Source organism: Panicum virgatum, chromosome 4K (assembly GCF_016808335.1).
Source record: "Panicum virgatum strain AP13 chromosome 4K, P.virgatum_v5, whole genome shotgun sequence".
In the NCBI taxonomy this organism is placed as follows: domain Eukaryota; kingdom Viridiplantae; phylum Streptophyta; class Magnoliopsida; order Poales; family Poaceae; genus Panicum; species Panicum virgatum.
The window spans coordinates 6,630,719-6,654,396 of NC_053139.1; the positions used below are offsets into that span (position 1 = coordinate 6,630,719).

At 52.9% G+C, this 23,678-nt stretch overlaps 1 protein-coding gene and 2 long non-coding RNA genes across 3 annotated transcripts; 1 reads left to right on the forward strand and 2 right to left on the reverse strand.

The window, feature by feature from the left end:
* Positions 1-1,110, reverse strand: LOC120702832. Its single transcript, XR_005686546.1, has 2 exons — positions 626-1,110; positions 1-483 (listed from the first exon to the last, which is right to left on the reverse strand). It is a non-coding gene; the product is annotated as an uncharacterized LOC120702832 (long non-coding RNA).
* Positions 1,111-2,629: 1,519 nt separating this feature from the next.
* Positions 2,630-3,204, forward strand: LOC120702833. Its single transcript, XR_005686547.1, has 2 exons — positions 2,630-2,857; positions 2,994-3,204. It is a non-coding gene; the product is annotated as an uncharacterized LOC120702833 (long non-coding RNA).
* Positions 3,205-16,419: 13,215 nt separating this feature from the next.
* LOC120702834 lies at positions 16,420-18,469 on the reverse strand. Its single transcript, XM_039986794.1, has 3 exons — positions 17,989-18,469; positions 17,443-17,900; positions 16,420-17,345 (listed from the first exon to the last, which is right to left on the reverse strand). The coding sequence occupies exons 1-3, from the start codon at positions 18,389-18,391 to the stop codon at positions 16,911-16,913; spliced, it is 1,296 nt and encodes a 431-aa protein (XP_039842728.1). The 5' UTR covers positions 18,392-18,469; the 3' UTR covers positions 16,420-16,910.
* Positions 18,470-23,678: the final 5,209 nt, after the last annotated feature.

The window sequence follows — 23,678 nt, forward strand, 5'->3', positions numbered from 1 at the left end:
GATAGTAAGAGTTTGATGCACACAAATGAATGAATTCTCACATAATGGCAGATACACTGATCGTCAAATCTGGCCACAACATGCCACTTGACGGCTGGAAAAACCACAAAGACATTCAAAGTAATGCTTACCAGTGCACTAATTATAATGTCTCACAAAATTCCAAAATCTCTATGAATTGCAGTTCTGACACTTTCAGTCTGCTTGTTTAATGAAGCTTGGAAGTTTGGAGCACCATACTGCTATTACAAAGATGAATCCAGATACATAAGCGTACCCAGCTCGCCTTGGGAGCCACGCCTTGTCGCCTATGCGTCCAGGCGTACCCAGCTTGCCTTAGATCGCCTTTAAAACAAAGCAAGGCAGTGTTAATTTGCATCAGCATTTTCAGAGTTAGCTATCTCCATAATGCCAAGGGAGGTTTTACTGCATCAAAATGTGCTCCATATCATTTATCCATCTCCCAGATGATGCCACCATCCTCTGAATGCAGCAGTGAACAAGAGTATGAATGTGAGCAAAGTATGTAGTAAGAAAGCAAAGTATACAATCTATGCTATCAGTGCTATTAGCTCATAATTGGTAAGAAAATCAATTGCTCCTGCCATGAAATCCAGGAATATACCTTTGATCTTTTTGTCTATCCACACCTCAAGAAGCATCCCTGCACCAACCCTAGCAGCACACACAACACCATAGATGGCCAGTGCAGAAGGCCAGGATCGCCGAGGCAGAAAATAACAGTCAGGGACTTGTCTGATTTTCTTTGGGAGGCGTTTCTTAACAATCGGTTGGCTAGATTCAGTAGTCACTGTCGGGTGCCACAATTAGGGACACCCTAATTGGGGTACTAAGACCGCTTTTTAAAACACAAACACCTGATAAGATGGCTAAGCCCACGAAGGCCCACGGCCTGCTTCTCATTCAGAGGAAAGGGAATGACTCGAAGAAGCCCAGCATGCGGCCCATTCGCATCCCCCTCGAACCCGCGGAACGATCTCCGCCTCGCTCGAGGGTACCTCTCAGGCCCGCTGGGCAATCTCCGCCTCGCTCGAGGGTAGCGGATCTACCCTCGAGCAGGTGACCGATCTCCGCCTCGCTCGAGGGTAGCGGATCTACCCTCGAGCAGGTGACTCATCTCCGCCTCGCTCTAGGCCACCCCTCGGCACAAGGGACAAACAGCTCCGCCGCCCAACCGCTCGCCGTACGAAGGCATTAAAAGCCAGCCACTCCACCACGGCTCAAAGGACGGGCGGCGTCAGGCCGCCACTCCCACAGTAGATGTGACCGGGGTCCCATCCGCTGACTCTAGTCACCACTCCGCCATCCCGGACGCTGTAGCAGCGCCTTGGGACCTGCGATGCGGGACAAGACAGGCTCGGTACTGCTCCCGCCGACCTTCCGGACCCGCCTCCCACTGAGGAAGGGGTCCGGCAACGTCACGTGTCCCCCGGACCTTCTAGTGTGCACACCCGCACTCCGACCAGGGGGTCCGGGGCCGACTCGCGCCATTACTACCGCCGGGGCACTGCAGGACGACCGGCGCCATCCCCGCGGGACCAAGGACGAAATCCAGGACAACAGCGCCGTGCGCCGCCTTCCCACAGTGTACTTCCTACAGTGTCCGACCACTGTACCCCCGCGATTTAGGGAAAAACGACGACTTCCATGCCCCCACTCATGTACGCCGCCCTTCCTTATGACTATAAAAGGAGGAGGTGGGCTGGCCGAACGGGGGATCTCGGCTTTTTGGGCTGGCTGGTCTCTCTGGTCTCGCTGCTCTCCCTCACTCTCTGGCTCCTTTCTTCCAAGAGGACGTTCAGGGGTCACTGAGCACTCACCCCAACCGACTCCACTTCTAGTAGAGACTTGAGAGCTTTCTTCCCTCTCTCGCCTCGCTTGTAACCCCTACTACAAGCACCCCGGGTGCAAGATAATACAGTGCCCTCGCACACCCCCTTTGCTGGACGTACGGCCCCGCGGCCGGAACCAGGATAAACCGTGCGTTACTGTGTTGCCTCTTGCATCATCATCTGGGACGAGGAAACACGCAGCATTTACTAGTTGGGATCCGGACCCCCGGGTCAGGACACCGACAGTCACCGAGCCACCTACAGTCTTCCAGTCCACATTTTTCAGGATATCTTTCGAATCTTCACTGGCCATTCCGAAACTGTATATGTATAAATGCTAATCAGAATTCCACGAATAGCACATGTTCACACAATAGAAATATATTACATTCTTCAGGTTATCCTTTGAGTTTTCAGCGCCATTCGAAATTGTATCTTTTGTATAAATGTAATCAGAATCTCAGAAACACGGACACGGCAGGTTACGTGCGTATCCCGTGTCGGATACGTATCCGACATGGATACGGCCGGGATACGGCAGGGATACGTATCCACGGCGTGTCCGCGTATCCCTGCTTATTTGGACCGGAAACTCACGAATGGATACGTCTCGGCCCAGTTCGGATATGGCCCAGCCCAACTTACCACCATCCCATTCTCTTTTGACCTGCTCCCGACCCCCTCCCACGCGCAAAGTCCGCACGCAGCCACCGCCCGCACGCGGCGTCCAGGTCCCCGACTCCCCCACGCGGCGTCCAGATCCGCCGCCCGCCGGCAACCAGCCTCCGCAATGAGCCCCCGCGTCCCGCGACGGCGACGAAGAGCTGCGCCCGCGACCCTTCGAGATCCAGCAACGGCGAGCCCTGGCCGGCTGTCCGCCCGAGGAGTGGAACTGTGGAAGACGCGCATGCCTGATGTCTTGGCGCGCGACAACGGCGTTGCGTCCACCGCGGCGGCCGGATGGTTAGGGGCGCGGCAGCAGCAGCACCTCCTCTGCCGACCAGGTAGCTTGCCGGCTCCCTTTCCCAGTTTCCCTCTCCCTTTCCTTTCCAATTTCTATCAATCCCTCTTTCCCCGTAGACAGTAGATGAGTAGATAGTAGATTAATACAATCATGCCTTTGCTTTTCTTTTCCGGTAGATGCCTTCATGGAGGACAACAAGCTCAAGCAGTGGTAGTGCTAGTATAGGATCTGCATCCTCAACACCTACTGATATTAGAGCTCCCCTGTGGGATCATGTCACAATATTGGAAAAGGCAAAATCAGGTGGAGGCAATACTTTATGGAAATGCAATTAGTCAATTACTGTCCAATGAGCAAAGCCACTAGCTATACTAGAGTTGAGGCTCACTTGCTGAAATTGAAAAACAGAGGAATTGCTCACTGATATGCTGCTAATATATTTCACATGCACTATATTAATAGTTGGTTTTTGTGTGCAAATTCTGGACTTGGAGGAGAAGGAGAACTCGAGAATGGACAATTGGACATCACAATTGGAGAATGGAGATGCTTCCGGTCTTTGCTTTGGCTGGTAACTGCTATTGCAAGGTAATTTACTAATTTCACAAATTTAATATGTGCCATTATTTATTTATTTAAAAAAATAGTAAAACGTATCTGCGTATCGGGTTGTTTAGGAAATTGCCGTATCCGCGTATCCGTATCCTTCCGATACCGATACGCGTATCCGTATCCGTGCTGCATAGATCAGAATTCAACGAATAGCACATGGAAGACAGTTACACAATAACAATATATTCAATTCTTGAGGACAAGCGTCCCTGCAAGTTTTGAACATATTCTAACAAGCATATTCTGAAACACAAACTTATGGGGTGGCATATAGTCACAATTCCCCATATATGCAACAAATTAATTACACACTGAGGTTTATCAAGAAATGCTACAACCTTACATAGCTGATTGATGCATGTACTGGGGAAACTAGAGCTTACCAATTAAAGCCGCCGAATTCAATACCTAAAGTCATCAAGGCATAACCTAACGTAACCTTCGAAATGAACACAGATGTTTTAACTTTTAATACCCAAAGGAGTCAAGGTCCAAAAGAGGACGGGCAACACGAGCACAACTGACAGGTTACTGAATCAGCTTAAGGTTCCATATTTCATCCTTTAATGATATCAGCATATGGGTACCGCATCCACACCACCCCGCTGATTCACTGATTCAGCGACGCACTAGATGAACGGAAGAGCCCAATCCAAGGCAAACGCAGCTAAGCGCTTGATCTACACGCGCGGCACAGGATTGCAAACCGTCTTCTCCAAAGCGGAACCCAACTAGTTTTGTTAACCAGATAAGACAATCAGGGGAAGGGAACTTCCAAACGGCCTGCTAAAACTGTAGGGCAACTGTAGGGCAACCAACGGCGAAGCGCGTAGCAGCGGAACTAACGGCGAGTAAGCGAGAGAGAGGGTAGGGGAAAAGATCTAGAATTACCGCGTGGTCCAGAGCTCCGGTGCCGGAGGGCAGTCGAGGCGGCGGCGACGGCATCGTGGATGCTGGACGGCTGGAGGATGGGGACGGCCGGGGCCAGGGAGGCGGAAGCGGGGAAGCCATTCGTGGGCCTGTGGCCTAGTAAGTGGCGTTTTTTTTATTTTTGTATTTTTCAAAAAAAAATTACAGAAATATATTTTTGGTTTCAGGTTTTATAATTTTATACCCCTACCGCCCGGCAGGGGAGCGGCAGGGGGCCTACCGCCCGGCCGGGAGGCGGTAGGGACCTATATATAAATAAAAATAAATTTATTTTGCGCAGAGGTCCTTGGAGAGAGCCTGCCGCCCCCCTGCCGGGCGGCAGGAGTAGGCGGCAGGACTCCTGCCGCCCGGCAGGGGGGCGGCAGGCTCCCTCCTCAAATATAAAACTCCGCCCCTTCCCTCTGCGCCCTCATTTTCTGCCCACGAGATCCAGAGAGGGGAGAGGGAGACAGGAGGGGTGAGAGAGGTAAAAAAACCGGCGAAACCCTGCAGGATTTTGGATCCGAACCGCAGGTAACCAATATTTCTCAAACTATTATAGACTTGTTTCTAAAATAATTATGAATTAGAATAGATTCATCCGCAGGTAGTATGACTCGACGAACCTCCGGGCATCTGTTCTTGCGCAGGCCAAGTACTATCACCCGAAGATCTTATCCACCTCCTTCGTCTAGTTTGCGGCATAAGTCCACCAAAGATACATACCAATTTACGGAAATTTGGTATCGATTTGTTAATCAACTCCGTGTCCTCGGAGTAATCCTAGCATATAATTACACAATACTTTTACTATTTCGTAAATATGGATTACAAATAACGGACGTGGTTAGAACTAAATAAGAGTTACCTTAATGTGCATCTCATACACTTCTGGCCGCATCCATATCTTACAATTAGTTTGTAAGAATCCAATAACATAAGGATGATTCGCTAGTTCACATACCCTCATGTATATCTTCCGACGTTCTAGCAGGTGTTCCTTTAAATCTTGCATTGTAATACCTCGAAATAATGTCAAATCTTTAAACTCAACTAATTTGGACAACACCATCTCTATCGTACCATCCGCTAATGGATCCAACTTCTTACTGATTAGAAGATGTGTCATGATGTCAAGAAATATACTAGATTTTTCTTCGGTCCATGAAAATCCAACAGAATTGGAGGCAGCCATTGTCTTATGCTGCAATAATAATAAGGTACTGTCATTCTAAGTTTACTATTCTATATTTCACTATCCAAAAACTAAATCTATTCTAATTCATAATTATTTTAGAAACAAGTCTATAATAGTTGAGAAATATTGGTTACCTGCGGTTCGGATCCAAAATCCTGCAGGGCTTCGCCGGTTTTTTTACCTCCCTCACCCCTCCTGTCTCCCTCTCCCCTCTCTGGATCTCGTGGGCAGAAAATGAGAGCGCAAAGAGAAGGGCCGGAGTTTTATATTTGAGGAGGGAGCCTGCCACCCCCTGCTGGGCGGCAGGCCCCCTGCCGCCAACTGGTGGGGCGGCAGGCTCCCTCCAAAGACCTCTGCGCAAAACAAATTTATTTTTATTTACATATAGGTCCCTACCGCCTCCCGGCCGGGCGGTAGGCCCCCTGCCGCCTCCCTGCCGGGCGGTAGGGGTATAAAACTGTAAAACCTGAAACCAAAAATATATTTTTGTAATTTTTTTTGAAAAATACAGAAATAAAAAAACGCTAGTAAGTGCAAGAGGGAATCGCCGCCGCCTTGGTGGGCCTGTGGCCTTGTAAGTGCGAGAGGGCCGTATGGGATTGGCCCGTGACGAGTTGCAGCCCGGCAACCCACCGTACGTTTTTTTTCATTTTTAATATTTTTAATCATTTTTACAAAAAATATACGCTAAAAAGAAATAATTACATAAATAGCCCCCTTGCGCCAAGCCAGGGGGCGCCAGAGTCCTCGGGGACCCCGATGTGAAGAAAATTTAGGAAAAAAATTACAAACAGATCCTTGGGGGACCCTGGCGCCTCACCGCCGGGCGCTAGGCCCCTCTCCCCCTATATATTCCCTCCCCTCCCTTCTCCCCCTCATTTCATTCACCCACCATCCACATAGCCTAGAAATGAGAGAGGAGTGAGGGAGGGAAGTCAGCCGTGGCGAAGCTCTGCTAGTTTAGTTTCGCGGGATTAGCAGGTAAATGCATTATCTTTTCTTAGTAGTTTAATTATGTAAATAAATTATCTTTTCTTATTAGTTTAATTATGTAAATTTAGAGTATATTTAGATAGAAAATTAGTTTAATAATTAGAGAGTAATTTAGTTATTTTAGTTTAATTTTTTGGTTAATTTAGAATAATATTTAGTAGTGTAATATACTTTATTAAAAATTATGATTTAGTGTAATGAGTATCTTTTTTAATAGTTTAATTAGCTAAATTTAGAGTATATTTAGATAGGAAATTAGATTATTAATTAGATTATATTTAGAAGAAATTAGAAATTAATTTAGTTATTTTAGTTTGTTTTAGTTATGTTAGTTTATTCATATTTTAGGTTAATTTTGAATAATGTTTAGTAGTGTATTATACTTTATTAGGAAATATGATCTAGTATAATGAGTATCTTTCTTAATAGTTTAATTATATAAAATTAGATTATATTTACATAGGAAATTAGATTATTAATTAGAGATTAATTTAGTCATTTTAGTTTATTTTTTTAGGTTAATTTAGAATAATGTTTAGTAGTGCATTATACTTATTTAGAAAATGTGATTTAGGTATGGCCGAGGGTTACGCACCGACCCCTGAGCTGCTAGACGCAGCTATAGACTCTGGGCACCGGTCATTCCAGACCGCGTGCGAGCATAAGCACCTGACTGTATTGCGGTCACGTCCACCAGCTGAGCTTCTCCACGTGGACGACCGTTGGATTCCGAGGTAACTTTATGAATTTGAAAATGATAACTCCGTATGTTTATTGTATTTCTCTTACATATTCATTGGTTATTGTTCTTCTGTTACAGGTTGCGCGGTGCTGGTCTTCTTGCCTTGGCACGTCTCGTCGATGGCGGGGATAGTTCGAGGATAGGGCTCGACAGATCCCTGTTGACCGCGCTGGTTGACAGGTGGAGGCCTAAGACGCACACGTTCCACCTCCCATGCGGAGAGATGGTACCAACCCTACAGGACGTGTCATTCATACTTGGGCTACCACTAGTTGGGGAGGCTGTAGGACCCCGCGTGATTCCGCCTACGTGGATGTACGATCTAGAGGCACGGTTCACGGATGTGGACCTCCAGGATGAGTTTAGGCCCATCGTCCCGCATCCCACGTCCGCACGTGGGCCATCGAAGAGGTGGCTCCTGCAGTTCCAGGTTACCTTGTCAACTCCACCTCAGTATGTTATACTTAGCAATTACACTTTTATATAGTTGTACTTACCAATTGCCTTATTTATGCAGGCACATATGTTGGTGGCTGATGCAGACGAGGATAGCATTTCCCGATCGCTTGAGGCGTACCTGTTGTGGCTCTTCGGGTACATCATATTCAGCAACGGCCATGGCAACTCCGTCGACAAGATCCTCATCGACTACGCACGGGAGATTGCCAATTCAGACCCAGAGGAGGACATGCCGTTGTATAGTTAGGGCTCTGCAGTTCTTGCAGCCACGCACCATAGACTATGTGAGGGCTGCATGAAGTCTGAGAGTAACGGGATCCTCACGGGATGCCCACTTCTGCTACAGCTCTGGTCGTACGAGAGGTTGGCTGTTGGTCGCCCTATGGTCAGCCTTGTGCCGTACGGGCCTAAGTTCTACGGGCACGATGATGAGGATAGCCAGCCTACGATGGGTACCCTCTGGTTATGGCGTCAGGTACGTTCCGTTTCTTTCGGTTCATTTACAATTTTAATTCATTGTTATATACATTACACTTGAAAATACCATTGTATTAGGCTCACATGTATTAACTTATTGTTTTAACAGGACCTCACGTCCCTATGGGACCTCCAACGTACTTGCCGCCGGGACAACCACCGTATATGGGAGCCGGGCCATCATCACATTCTGCCGATGCTGACGTCGTGGGAGGGTACTCCGATGGAAATACTATATTCACCATGGAGGATCTATGTGGAGGCGACTTCCCTGACGACTTCGATATCATTATGGTATCACAGTTGGGAGAGGCCCCGCTATAGCCATCGCAGGATGTGCCTACACAGACCCCCGTGCTCGCCTCACGTCCTCAGCGCGCTGCAGGTTCCCCAGACCGTTTCACCTACTCCGCGGGTCACGTTCACGCAAATCAGCGTGGAAAAAGGACCCGTACTCCTAGGGGTGGCTAGATGTGTCCTATGAGTTTAGACATAGTTGTGGTGGTCGAATGAGTAATGAACATTTGATGTGGCAAGTTAATGTATGTTTAATATGTTGTCAAATTTTTAGTTCTATCTAATTACCGTTTTTAGTTAACTGTATTATTCTGCACAAAATCATTAAAAATGAAAAAACTGCCAAAAACATTAAAAAGATAAAAAAACAAAAAAAACATGGGGGCCTGGTGCCCGCCCATGGGGGGACCCTGGCGCCCCTTGGGCGGGCGCCATGGGGCGATTTCTGTAGTTATTTTTTTAGCGTATATTTCTGTAAAAAGTAATTAAAAATATTAAAAATGAAAAAAACGTGCCCGCCGCCCGCATGCCTCTTTTTTGCACTGCCGTCTGAATTCTGATCCGTGTCAGACCATATCAATTGTTCTCTTTCATTAGTTGGGAAAAATAATCTTGAAAATTCTAAATGAATTTTCCTAACGTAGGGCATCATACTGTAAGTCACCTGGCAGAATCTGAAATGAAACTCAACTTATACGTGATGAAACGAAAAAGAGAAATCTCATTAGCGGTATAAATTGGACTTGGTATTGAGCGAACTCTAATGTATCAACTAATGAGAAAAGGCGAAACACCCTATGCAGCACGAACGTTGATGCAACAAATTTAAGCTTGTCAAACACAAAACTTGTCCAATTCAATCAACTTACCTACTCCCCTAAATTACTGACTTATAGCTTGATTTGGACATCAATGATTTGGAATCCATCCTTAGAACCTAAAAAGTCTATAAATCATTTTTTTAGTCTAATCCCATTTCCATTAGAAGAACGTAAATACACCTTTAAATCACATGCTTAACGAACCATCAATCCTGATAATTATGTTATCACACAATTGGCGGGGCCTTTCGGCTTCGCCGGTTCTACCGCATGGCGGCGTCGACGGGCGGCCGCCGGCCAGTGCTGCGGCGGATGCGGCTCCTTGCGGGCAATTTGCGAGCGGATCTTCCCGCCCCCAAGCCTTGGCAGCTCCTAGCGGGCCACGCCCTGCTCATGGCGGAGGTGGCGGGCGGCCGCCGCTGCAAGATGTGTGCCCGGCGGGGCCTTTCGACCTTGCCCGAATCGTTCTAGGGCAGTGACTGCGGGCGGTCAGCTGCCGGACGGTTCTGCGGCGGATGCGGCTCCGCTTGGCCGGTTCCGGCATCCGGCGAGGTCCGTTGATTGGGCTCAACAGCAGGTCTTTTGGGCGAAAGCTCTACTCGATCTCTGTATCGGTCGACGACGGCGGTGGTTTTGTGCATCGCTCTCCTTTCTGAAGTCGTCGTTTGAAGGATCTTGTCGACTCCTCGGGATGAAAATCTTTGAACTACCTGGCTGGTTCAGGCGGCGGCGGCATCTTGATGTCGCTTCCCCCTTGGGGGCGTTGCCGGTCATGGAGATATTGAGCCCTGCTGTGCTGTGGTCGAGATCGCGTTTACTGTGATGTTGTTCAAGCTTGAGGTTGCATTTACGATCGACTCAGTGCGGTTACTGTGTGACAGGAGCATCAAGCTATGGTCAGTCGGCATCAATTGTTTCCTAAGTAAAGAGAGGTGAAGAATTGGTGCTGCGTGAGGACTTTTCAAGTTTGAAGCTAGGACATGTAGGACATGGAAGAAAATCGAAGCGTGAGGACTTTTCAAGTTTGAAGCTAGGACATGAAAGAAATCGAAGCTTAATCTTTATTTTCTCGCTTAGTCTTTAGCTTGTTTGTTTGGCGTTTCTCGCTTAGTCTTTAGCTTGTTGTTTGGAGTTTCTCTGTGTGAGGCTTGGAGTCTAAGGACTATTGTTTTGTCTAGCTATGTAGCTAGATTTGTTCTTTTGTGGTAGTAGACATTCACTTGTGAATGTTCAAGACCAGATATTTTCCTTTGTTTAAAAATGTTGTCACACAATTACTAATAAAATTATAGATAATGACCGAATGAGGCCTTGTTTCTTGCACCATAGCAATAGTTTGGACGGAAAGCAAAAGTTGTTGCGTGCCCTGTCAACGATGGATCAAACTTTAGAGGGGTGATGTCGTGTGTGTGTGTGTCATATTAGTGCAGTGTTATCTCTTTTAGTGACACGTGACAAACCCGTCGATCTCAATGTGCTTCTGATAACTTATCAATCTTAAGATTTGGCGGTCTAGTCTCCCACCCACAAGTACTGCAAACAAAGCTGCTACGTAAGAGAAGAACCGGATGCCACGCAAACATCTTTGCAATATGAGATCCCTTTACTATGGGTGTGTTTAGTTCTTTTGGCATAAAATTTTTGAAGTATATGCACACACATTTGAAGTATTAAATATAGACTAATAGCAAAATAAATTACAGATTCCGCCTGTAAACTACGAGATGAATTTATTAAGCTTAATTAATCCATCATTATTAAATGTTTACTGTAGCAACATATTGTCAAATTATGATGCAATTAGACTCAAAAGATTCGTTCGCAATTTACGCGTGAATTGTGCAATTGGTTTTTCTTTTGTCCATATTTAATACTCCATATGTCGGTACCTCTGGACTGGGGTACCACCTCTTGCTACGTCAAGACTCGTGTAGTTATCCGTAACTGCGCCCTAAGAAGCTGGGCAGGACCCCTGGGGTCCGGCTCCATCTCACCGGATCAGCAGTCCCGGACCTGCTTTCCGCTCGGGGCGGGTCCGGTGTCACCACGTGTCCCGGAGAATGGAGCGCTCAGCCAAACAGCCGGGGGCCCCGGACCCCCCCCCACGGGGTCCCGGACCCCCATACGCTGTCCGGACCCCTCAGCGGGAAGAGAAACAGACACCCCGCCTGAGGGGGTCCGGAGCAGCCACGTGTCCGTAGACATAGGTACGCGCGCGGCTACCAAACTTCCTCGGGAAGACTTGCCCACCTACCGCATTCAATGCGGGAGACGTTAAGAGCGCTCTGCCACAGCGGAGCCCGAGGAGACTTTCGCCAGGCTGTACTGTTGGTCGCGCGTTACCAAGGTGCACAGTACAGCCGCTGGCACTACTCACGCCATGCGCGTGGGTCTGCTACGCCAGTTAGACACGACAACTCAGCGATGGAGTATCATAACGCCTACATGGTAGACCCAACAGTCTATGCCGCAACCTACACTGCCTCAACGGGTGCCTCGCCGATGGGACAGGAGAGGACCCCCCTCGGTCAGAGTGTCTACAGGACGATGAAGTGTATCCGGCAAGAAACTCTCCATCACTGTAGCACCATTAGTGTCTATTTTTACATCCTTGTTGGACCCACCTGTCGGGGTCCAACGCCTGTGTACGCGTCCTCCTTGCTCTATAAAAGGGAGACACCCGTTAGAAAAGGCCAAGTCCAGCAGCGGACTTGGAGGCAGAGGATAGACTCATCAACAGACCCAAGAACAATACAACTCTCAGTGAACGTAGGGTATTACGCTCCGGCGGCCCGAACCACTCTAAATCCCGAGTGTTCTTGTGTTCTTGCTCCATGAGTAGATCTGAAGAATTGCTTGCTCCTCCCTAGGTATCCACCCTCTGGGGTTAGGCGGGTGCGCTACGCCACCCGGCCGTGGCGCGCGGCAGCGGCGCCTGCTGTGCGTCACCACCACGACACATCAGAGCCGGCACGGTGGGGCGCAGGGGCGACGCCTGCCGTGCGGCACCCTACGTCATCCCAGAGTCGGCTCAAGGTTTCCTCTCAAGCAACCACCCGGGGCCCCCTGCGGCGGCACGGCGTCGGCTCGAGGTTTCCTCTCAAGATGGAGCCTGGAGCCGGAAGGATGTCTGTCGCCTTCTCCCTCGCCTGGTGCAGGCCTCTCTTGGCGCTGCTGCAGACAGGCGTCGACCTCCGCCACAGGGCGCGGGGGCCCTGTGCCAGCACCAAGGCGAAGCCGGCGAACGACCGCCCTTCTCCACGCTCCGTGCTCGTCCAAACGAGCACCCAACCTTCCGCTGTGCCAGGATGTCAAGCTGGCTTCAGCACATCAAGGGCAGCTACCGGGCTGGCTTCCGCCGGCAGCCGGCAACGGCAGGGCCACTCTCATTCAAAGCCAAAGAATTTATTCTCATGCAAACTAAGCATGAAACAGTTCTTGTGCAAGGGAGGACCCTGCAAGCTCCCGAGGTGATGCTGGATGATGCAGTATGTGCACGTCCAGGGCGCCTCCGCCCCCAACAACTGAGGAGTCTCCAAGGTGGCGGTTCCGCTCCAGCCGGGAACATGCATGCCTAACGAAGCGGCGGTTGTAGGTTACCACTAGATAGGATTGAGATAGTTTCTCCTTTGTAATGATATGGTGCCTACGTGTGGTCCAGAGCGGTAAAGGTCCGCCCTTGTAAACCCGACCTCTGGCTTCATCGCACAAACATGCGACACCAACAAGTGGTCCAGAGCGGCAGAAGTCCGCCCTCGTAATCCCGATCTCTGATGTACACCACGAATTAAGTATTGAAGGAGATTTGCTTTCTCAGCCCTATCTTTACATTAACCTAATAGCGCTTGTCCGTTCAGCTTACATGTCTCCTTCTCCCGCACGGAATTTTTTCTTTTGTTGCTAACAATCCAAATTGAGTCGCAGGCTTGTGGTCAGGTGGGGACACCCCTTCTAGCTGGAAGGCAGTTCGGACCCCTAGGGACATGCTCAGGAGAAGTAGTGCCCGTATCCTGGGGTAGAGAAGTTCTGTGTAGCTTAGCCTGGTAATGTACCCTAAGCCTACGTATTTCACTGCCCTGTTACGAGTTCCCTAGTATCCGAGACTGCTGTCCTTAGAGGTCCCGGGCTCCTTTCTAGTATAAGGCCTGGTTTCCTGCACCTTGCTGCAAGGACCGGTGGCGTAATTCACGAGATTGTTAGCAACAACTCAAGTCCACTCCGGTGGCCCGCTGCGGCGGAGACCGCTCGCCACGGTCGACTCAAGTCCACTCCGGTGGCCCGCTCCGGCGGAGACCGCTCGCCACGGTCGACTCAAGTCCACTCCGGTGGCCCGCTCCGGCGGAGACCGCTCGCCACGGTCGCTCCAAGTCCACTCCGGTGGCCCGCTCCGGGGGAGACCGCTCGCCACGGTCGACTCAAGTCCACTCCAGTGGCCCGCTCCGTCGGAGACCGCTCGCCACAGTCGACTCAAGTCCACTCCGGTGGCCCGCTCCGGCGGAGACCGCTCGGCATGGTCGACTCAAGTCCACTCCGGTGGCCCGCTCCGGCGGAGACCGCTCGCCACGGTCGCTCCAAGTCCACTCCGGTGGCCCGTTCCGGCGGAGACCGCTCGCCACGGTCGACTCAAGTCCACTCCGGTGGCCCGCTCCGTCGAAGACCGCTCGCCACGGTCGACTCAAGTCCACTCCGGTGGCCCGCTCCGTCGGAGACCGCTCGCCACGGTCGACTCAAGTCCACTTCGGTGGCCCGCTCCGGCGGAGACCGCTTGCCACAGTCGACTCAAGTCCACTCCGGCGGCCCGCTCCGACGGAGACCGCTCGCCACGGTCGCTTCAAGTCCACTCCGGTGGCCCGCTCCGGTGGAGACCGCTCGCCACGGTCGCCTGGAGACGGGTCCGGGGAAGTAGTGCTTGCTCCCTGGGCGGTTCAAGGAGCGTGCAGCCGCTTAGCTCGGTTCCGTACCGTAAGCCTGCACCTTCGCTGCCCTGCGGAGAGCGCTCTAGTACCTGAACCTGGCAACAAGTGCTACGGCCTTTAAGGGGTCCGGAGCACCCGCTCCCGACATGAGCACACCGGCGCAACCAAGATTGCGTCAGGACAATGGCCCCACCTGTGGGTTCGTACCTCCCCCGAGGTGGGCCCGGGGGCCACTGTCGGTACCTCTGGACTGGGGTACCACCTCTTGCTACGTCAAGACTCGCGTAGTTATCCGTAACTGCGCCCTAAGAAGCTAGGCAGGACCCCTGGGGTCCGGCTCCATCTCACCGGATCAGCAGTCTCGGACCTGCTTTCCGCTCGGGGCGGGTCCGGTGTCACCACGTGTCCCGGAGAATGGAGCGCTCAGCCAAACAGCCGGGGGGCCCAGACCCCCCCCCCACGGGGTCCCGGACCCCCATACGCTGTCCGGACCCCTCAGCGGGAAGAGAAACAGACACCCCGCCTGAGGGGGTCCGGAGCAGCCACGTGTCCGTAGACATAGGTACGCGCGCGGCTGCCAAACTTCCTCGGGAAGACTTGCCCACCTACCGCATTCAATGCGGGAGACGTTAAGAGCGCTCTGCCACAGCGGAGCCCGAGGAGACTTTCGCCAGGCTGTACTGTTGGTCGCGCGTTACCAAGGTGCACAGTACAGCCGCTGGCACTACTCACGCCACGCGCATGGGTCTGCTACGCCAGTTAGACACGACAACTCGGCGATGGAGTATCATAACGCCTACGCGGTAGACCCAACAGTCTACGCCGCAACCTACACTGCCTCAACGGGTGCCTCGCCGATGGGACATGAGAGGACCCCCCTCGGTCAGAGTGTCTACAGGACGATGAAGTGTATCCGTCAAAAAACTCTCCATCACTGTAGCACCATTAGTGTCTATTTTTACATCCTTGTTGGACCCACCTGTCGGGGTCCAACGCTTGTGTACGCGTCCTCCTTGCTCTATAAAAGGGAGACACCCGTTAGAAAAGGCCAAGTCCAGCAGCGGACTTGGAGGCAGAGGATAGACTCATCAACAGACCCAAGAACAATACAACTCTCAGTGAACGTAGGGTATTACGCTCCGGCGGCCCGAACCACTCTAAATCCCGAGTGTTCTTGTGTTCTTGCTCCATGAGTAGATCTGAAGAATTGCTTGCTCCTCCCTAGGTATCCACCCTCTGGGGTTAGGCGGGTGCGCTACGCCACCCGACTGTGGCCCTACTTTCCAGAGCCACGTCACCATATATATCGAAACATTCGATGTGATGTTTTTAGAAAAAAAATTGGAATCTAAAACCGGCTTCTGTCATTATCTCGGCTTCTGTCGGCCGGCGTTCATCCGATCGCCCTCAAAAAAAAAGGCGGCTATGGGGGTGAAGAACCGGACACCTCACGCGCCGCGCTGCATTCGAATTCTCGTTAAAGTATGACCCCCACCCGGGTACTGGGAGAGTGAGGAACAGTTCCGGCGTATCGCGTCATCAATTTCATCAGTGGGGCACTAATTCTGCTGTTTCTGAAGAAGGCTCAGCTGCCTAATTCTGCACTGCACACGCTTCTGCTCTGGCGGCGAAGAAACTGCTGCGGTAACAGCCCCTGCGCCTTCTAGTATTCTACTTCCCCCGTGTGTGCTGCTGCAGTTGTTTGTTCTTTTTACCAGTGCCAGTCCTGATGCCCAGGCGTTAATGCCTCTGCGGTGTACTGTACTGAGTACTGTAGCGCAGGCCTCTGCGAACTGCAGTGCAAGTAAATTCAGTCAGAGCCTCAGATGCAGGACGTTACTGTTGCTCGAGGGGACCAAATGCTGCCTGGTCCCCCCGGTTTGGACATTGCACTAGTATTTGTATTTCCCTCCCTGAATTTGGAACGAGGCAGAAACTGAGATTGAAACGCCCCGATGCTAGAATCGCCTCCTACAAGCCAAATTTTCTTTTGGAAAAATCATCTATCTTGGTTTATTAATTCGCTTCTAGTAGTAACAATATTTTCCTCTCTTCCTCCCTAATCTGAACACCTTCCCGCGTTCCCAGTTCAAATTCGAGAGGCTCCATCCAATCCGCCAGTACCACCGAAATTTCCCGCTTTTCAGAATTTCACTCACACATCAAGATTGTACTCTTGCACGAATCCCAACGATCAGCATTTTTTTTTTGGTACAAGGAGCGATCGACATCGAAATGGCCTTCCCTTCCAAAAGTTCCGAGACACGAGCACGGACCCAAGTACAGACTCTGCCTGCCTGCCTGGATTCACAAAAGATTTCGTCCGGCGGAACCGACCGGACTGCAACACGACACGGACACGACCCCCGGCAGCAGCGGCCGGCGCACGCACCGAAACTTCCGGCTCCAGCGCCCGTGCACGCACGGCAGAGCGCGGCAGCCGACACGACGCCGCAGAGCAGAGCCTCGTCGTCCCGGCTCGCAGCAGTTACACCGCGTCACCCGCGCAGCGTGACGCCGGCAACCGCCCTGACACCCCTGCAGCCGCTGCAGCAGGCGGCGGTTGGGGGGCACGTGCCACCCACCCACCCGGGCCTCTGCCAACCGAACCCTTCGCGCGCGGGAACGCGTTTCGCGCCACGCCCACGCCCCACGCGCGGGAAACCCCTCTACCGGACGAAGCGGCGGGACTCGTCGCGGCGGTGGGAGACGAGCTTGGCGGCGTCGCGCCACCACACCACCTCGCGCTCCTTCTCGTGGAGCCGCCGCTGGGCGGCGTCCAGCGCCGCCTCCAGCTCCACGATCCGCTCCTGCTGCCGCTTCTGCAGCAGCTCGTGCAGCCGCCGCTCCAGCGCGCGCGCCGACACGCCGCCGTGCGGGGGGCTCGCCCGGTCCTCGTCGTACCCTCCCTCCTCCTCCTCCTCCTCCTCCTCGGCCTCCTCGTACTCCTCATCGTCGTCGTCGTCCTCCTCCTCTTCCTCGGCGGCATTGCCATCTACCACCTCGCCGTCGTCCTTGGCGCCGCCGACGACGACGACACGGCTCCGCGACGCGCTACCGACGGCGTTGTTACCGCCCCTCGTCTTCACCTTCAGCAACGGCAACTGGCGGCAATGGCAGACACAGACACACGACGATCAGCAAGCTGCAAACGCATGTACGTACTGCTGATTTATCGCGACAGGTGTGCTGCGTACGTACCTCGAGTCCTTGCATCGGGGCGATCCGCTCGTCGGCGTCGCTGCCGCCGAGCGCCGGGCGGTCCGTGCCGCTCTGCATGCGGCCGAGCTCGGCCTGGAGCTCCGCCTCCAGCTGGTCGATGACGACGGCGGCCGCGCGGCCGGAGACGGCGTTGTCGGCGGTCGTGCGGGAGCAGTTGGACGCCGCGTCGGCGTCGGCCGCGGGGAAGGCGATCGGGTCCTTCACGTTGGCGGTGGTGGCGCTGCTGCCGTTGGATTCCCGCGACATGGAGGCGGCGGGGTGGTTCGCGTTCTCCTTCCACGGCGCCGCGTGCCTGATCTCCGACACCAGCGCCTCCATCTGCGCGCGCAGCTCCACCATCTTGTTCAGCTCCACGGCGCTCTTGGACAGCAGCAGCACCAGGCTCGCGCCCAGCCCGAGGTTCATGGACACCAGCTCCTCCTCCGGCTTCTTCCTCCCTGCAGAATTCAGCATTAGCGTCCGTGATCTCTCCATGATTCGATGCAGCACGATCCATGCATGCATTTCCTCTTAATCCTATTGTACCTAAGGAGCTCCGCGGCGTCTCGAGGGGCAGCTCCGGCGGCGGCGGCGGCGGCGGCTCCACGACCTTCACGCGGGGAGTCTCCCCCTGCTCGGAGACGGAGACGTCCTTCCGCTCCTCCCTCATGCCGCCGCCGTAGCGCCGCGGCAGCCGCACCCGGCACCCGAACCCTCCCCCGCCACTCCCGCCGTCGCCGGCCCCGCGCAGCAGGATGCGCGACAGAAGCGACCGCGGCGACGGCTGGGCGTCCACCCCGCTCGCGGTCCGCGCCAGGTGCGCCCGGATGGACGCCGCCGCCGCCGCCGAGGAGTTCGCTGCTGCCATGCGCGGCGGCAGGGGCAGGGGCAGAGACCCCGCTTCCTGCGCTACCCTCGCCCCCGCTCGACCTCTCACGCAATTCTCCATCGCCAGCGACAAAGCAACCGAGCTATACTGCCCGCGTCGGCGCGAAGGCGCACGAGCCGAGGAATTCGAATTCTTGGACACGCCTCGTGCTCCGGTGGCACGCCGCATATTTATAGGGGGGCGCGGAACGCGCGGCAACCTTGGAGGGAAGCTCAGCAAGTTTTAAAAACGCGGGATTAAATGCGGGTACTAAGCAAAGACGATGAATGATCTTGGAAGCTTGCATGGCCGCGCTAATGGCGATGGTCCCGGCCGATTTGGGCGCAGGGGGGGGGGGGGGGATTAAGTGCGGGGGCGAGCAACCCATGTTGAGGCTGCCGCGGCCTGCAGGCGCAGGGAAGGGAAGAGAAGCTGCTTGTACTGCTGCGCCGTGCTGCCATTTTTACCTTCTGCAAGCTCTTGAAATGGAACTGTGAAATCCTGAGTGTTACTGACGCCCGAACCGAGCAGAGCAGTGGCAGGCCAGGGGAATTTCGCTCTGGGGACTGGAGGGGGTGTGTCCTCATGTCAGTGGCGCTGTGCTGCGGCTGGGCGTGGGAGATGCAGTGCAGAGGCAGAGCAGCAGCCTGCAGGTGGGTAGGCGCACGAGGCAGGCATGGGGGTTTGCGTGGGCTGGCATTTCAGGAACTAGGTGACGGGAGCCGTCGGATCAGGCATCCGACGGCTGAGATCGAGACCGGCAAGACGAGTGGTGCGGCGTCATGCGATGTGATCCCGGCCACAATCCCAGCCCGGTTGTTTCTGAGAAATCGAAAATTTCACCCCCGGCAGGGTTAGAGTTTTGAAATTTTGCGTACTGTGCTGACGGCAGGAGACAATCACACCTGTCCTAGCTTCGGCAAAGATATCTGTGCCCCTCCTGATCGGAAGCACGAGCTGCCCTAGAAACCACGCCGATTGCACATATTCTCGGGCCGGGACTGAAGATAAAAGGAGGTGTTCGGTTTGTGGAATGAGCAAGTGATGAGTTTATTTGGTTTAAGGAACAGAAAAACAAGTTTATTTATCAACATCTCGTCGCTTTCAAGCACATGATTACTTTAACTAGTAGAAATTATCCAATTCCATCAAAATTCATAGGGTGACAGGTGACTAACCCATGATGGACCACTCTGTGTTTACATAATAAGTTTGTTCCTCAATCAAGCTCTCAATCTAAAGCATCACTTGTTTGCGACTAGACAAGGTATTGGTAGATGGCCTTTTTTTTTGAAATCAAGGTAGATGGGGTCGTGCATGATAGGTGAAGCTAAGTTTTCGTGCGCGTTGTTTTCTGGTTGTGGCCTACCTAACTAGAGCAGTTGCCACTGGCGGCCACACATGAGGAATCAGTCTGCCGGGCTGGGGGTAAAATCTTGGAACATATGCATGGCCATGCATGCATATCATAATTAACCGCGCCATGGCGATTAGAGGCACGTAGGAGTACTCTCGTACTAACACCCCGCGTTAATTACTGTACCCATGCGAATTCAAATTGAAACCCGTCGAAGAATTGAATGGAAGCCCACGGGCACGTTTTACTCCTCCCAGCAGGTTAAAATACTTTGAGGCTTTGACCGTTGAGTTCGAATTTGCTCGGTAATAGTATCGTACAAGCTACTACCACCATGCATGTTCCAGTCAGCTGTAACGAAGCCAAATTAAACCAACTGGTGCGTACACGATTAGGGCGATGAATACCGGCTGTCTGACTGATGACAACAGCTAGCCGACGGTGAAGACGGCGTACTGCATGCCGCCCCAAAAGTTACGGCACAGATTTGCCTATAAACAGTAAACAACAAGAGTAGAGCGTTACGACTTTACTTACACTCCTCCGTAACATCACGTAAATTATAACTCGGCCAGTCTTATTGACGACTGAATCATTAACAGGGGGAAGTCATCGAGTTAACTGCATTGCTCTGGGGAGACCAGTCTACTAGTACACACGGCGGCACTCTTACAGCCTTTCCGACCACATTACGGCATGCAGAACAGTACGTGCAAGATGCGACCGCCTACGACGACACTCGTAGTACGTTCCCAGTTCGCCTAAACCCAAGTACTGCATGCAGAGGAGGACCTGAAGTCCTAAACACATGTAGACGGTGATCATTGCCTAGTCATCGTCGCAACACGATCGAACTGAAGCGCGCGGTAGTGTCATTTATCCGGAGACGTGAAAGAGTTAAAATTTTCAAAATTTTGGATGCTGCAGCACACACACGCGCCGACGCGCGCGTACCAGATCGCACACCCTGGACTACCAGATGTACCAAAACCGTAGCATTATATTCCAGGCATTTTTTAAAAGAAAAATTACACCAAGGAGGATGGCGTGGCGTGTGCCCATTACTCGTGCCTAGCGGGCGGTACAGGGCAGAGTAGCGTACCGGGCGCCCCCAATTAACGATGCCTACTAAAGTACTAATCAATGGATCGATCCGGCCGCAGCGCGTACGCGTACGCGGGAGGGAGAGAGGGTTCCATCCGTATGGCGCGCCGTTCAAATTTCCCCCCCAGATGGATGAACGATGCGCGTGGGCGCCGGCGGCCGGAGCTGAGGACCCCCTGGCTGATGAATGCCCGCTTCGTATCGTACTCCAGCCCCGCCGCTGGCCACCACGCCACTCGCCGGCCGGCCGGCCGCCGATGATTGGGAAGCTCCGATCCACATCATGCAACGTGCTCGGCATGCTGCTGCAGCGGCACCACCGCGCGCATCACGTGCACGCAATTCAATCGTGGAAATAAATTAAGCTTCAAAGAGTTAATTCGAAACTGCTGCTTTTTTTTTCGAAACAGCTTTCAATTGTTTGAAAAAAAATAAACTGCTTTCTGACGACGACATTCCAATCTTGAATAAGGGCAGTCCCAACCCAAAATCTACTATGGAGTCTAAGCTTCCTATTTATTGTGTTTTGCTGATGTAGCAGTATATTTATGGAAAAGAGATGGAGAGAAATCAAGACTCCAAGTCTTCACGCAAATCAAGAATAAATGTGAGAGAGATAAGTGGGCTATATAAACCAAAGTAACACACTTTGCATTGGGAAGTACTCCCTCCATACTGGTATTAGAGGTCGTTTAGGGCATGATTGTGCATACCAAGGAGTGATTAGTTAGGGATAAGTTTTCCCTGTCTGCCCTTATTAAATGAATCTGGGGCTATGTTTCATATGATTACACACGAATGGTCGACTGGTTAGCACATCGAGGCTGGTGCTGGGGCCAATACGGTGCGGGTTCGAACTCCCGCAGCACACATTTTTTGCTGGTCTGTTTCAGTTTTGCATGGGCTTGCATGCATGGCGTCGCGCACGCGGACGCTGGGTACTTTTTTTTTTTGCCTGGGCGCGCGGCGCAAAGAAGTCCGGCAGGAGCTTGACTCCGGGACGAGCGACGATGCCGGCGCCGGCGCGAAGGAGTCCGGGACGAGCGACGACGCCGGCACAAAGGAGCCTTGCACTAGCGACGCGGCGACGGAGTCTGGCGCGAGGTCCGACGCGAGAGGAAGGTCCTCTGCGGCGTCCATGTGCACGGAGCGGCGAGGCGATGGAGGAAGGAAGGCGAGGCGATGAAGGAAGGAAGGCGAGGCAATGAAGGAAGCCAGCATGCAGCATCATTTACTCAGCGCGTGAGACGGGGGCAGTTACGAGGCGATGCGAGGAAGATACAGCCAGTTACGACGCGAGGCGTGCGACGGGGCAGTTACGGCGCGGAGCAATTAAGGAGGGGCAAAGACGTCCAAACTCCCCACGAGCGCGCAGAACGACTTCTATTCTGCTCTGGCATGCAACGCGCAGAACGACCTCTAATATTGATACGGAGGGAGTATAGTTTCTTGTGATGGAGTCTTTGAGCCTTAGACTCTAATAGTAGAGTCTGGGTTGGGACTGCCCTAAGCTAGCTGCTGCTTTCCGGCAATCATACGGCAGCCTGTCCGATTCGCCGTCGGATCGATGGATGTACTGTACATATGATCCTCTCAACTCTCATGCCGATCATCGCATCCATCAATGCGCGCGTGAGCCCGTACGTGCCCGTCCCCCGTTTTACGACGATGCCCCTGGCCGACGGGGAGACGAGAACGAAGAAGTATCTGCCGTCACGGCAGGCGTAAAACTTTCGCCGCCCCTCCTAGCTACTCGATACTACTGTATGAGAGCTAGGCAAGGCCAAGGCGGCGCTAGCTCCGGCCGTCGCGGGGAGCGAGATCCCGCCGGGCGCCCCGGCCGGTCATAGGGAACGCGTGAGGCGGCGGGGCGCGGCAAGCAGTACATTTACTCGGTGCACGGGCACGGCGAAGTTTAATACGCCCCCGCCCGCCCGAGGAGGGGGAGGGCATACCACTACCCTGTCACACCCATCATGGACGCGGACGTACTGGCGACCCACGCGTACCTGCACGTGGCGTGCATGGTATTTATATACGTATACATCCACGTGGCGTTCGGCCTGGAACGAAGATTGTGGGCAGGAGCCACCGCCGGCGAACGCGCCACGATTCAAACGATCGGGTACGGTAGGTGGGGGCTAGCTGTTTCGCGGAACAGTCGTAGGAGTAGTACACGTACGTATGCGTATGTCCAGTGTACATGATACGTACGCGTACTCGAGCTTATGGCACTGATACGCACTGTACGTGCAAGGGCCGGCCCGATCTACGTGGAGAGGGAAATACGAAAACACCTACGATTGCTCGCGTGGATGGCCAGTCTTTGGAAGGCCGGAATCCTAGACTTCTAGTGTGCACGCGAAATGAAAAGGTAAAACGATAGTAGAAGATTTCCAAAGCCACGTGTACTTCTCCGATCCAAGGCCGCGCTGCTTCTCCGATTCCCGTTGCAAGGATAATACCGGGCTGATCCGAGGCTGCTAAGAGCATGGCTAATGCATGCGGCGGCGGCGGGCGAAAAGAAAGCCAACGTGGTGACTATTTAATGCTGCTGCAGCATCGGTGCAGCTGCCGCGACCAATGAGGGGTAAGTGGCGCAGCAGTAAGCGAATAGAAGTCCGGCTCACGCGCATCCGCCAGCTCCTGCCCGGTGGCGGAGCTGAGATTCAAATTGAGGGGGGCTCATTTTCCTTTCTTCTTCCTCCCTCCTTTCTTTTTTTTCTTCTTCCTCCTCCTTTCTTCTTCCTCTTCTTCACTCATGCTTGAAAAATATTGGGGGCTCCATGGGTTTCATGGTAGTAGGGGGGCTGGAGCACCCTCAGCACCCCCTAGCTCCGCCACTGCTCCTGCCGGTGTCTCGTGAGACATTCGCTTTCTTGTTTCCTATTTTTTCTCTTTACCACG

What these genes read in the sequence shown, in the direction of transcription:
- LOC120702834 (XM_039986794.1), bottom strand. Translation starts at nt 18,391, where the DNA reads ATGGAGAATTGCGTGAGAGGTCGAGCGGGGGCGAGGGTAGCGCAGGAA. An exon ending in GACGCCGCGGAGCTCCTTAG is followed by an intron (nt 17,901 to 17,988) that starts GTACAATAGGAT and finishes TGAATTCTGCAG; the next exon opens with GGAGGAAGAAGCCGGAGGAG. An exon ending in CCCCGATGCAAGGACTCGAG is followed by an intron (nt 17,346 to 17,442) that starts GTACGTACGCAG and finishes CATTGCCGCCAG; the next exon opens with TTGCCGTTGCTGAAGGTGAA.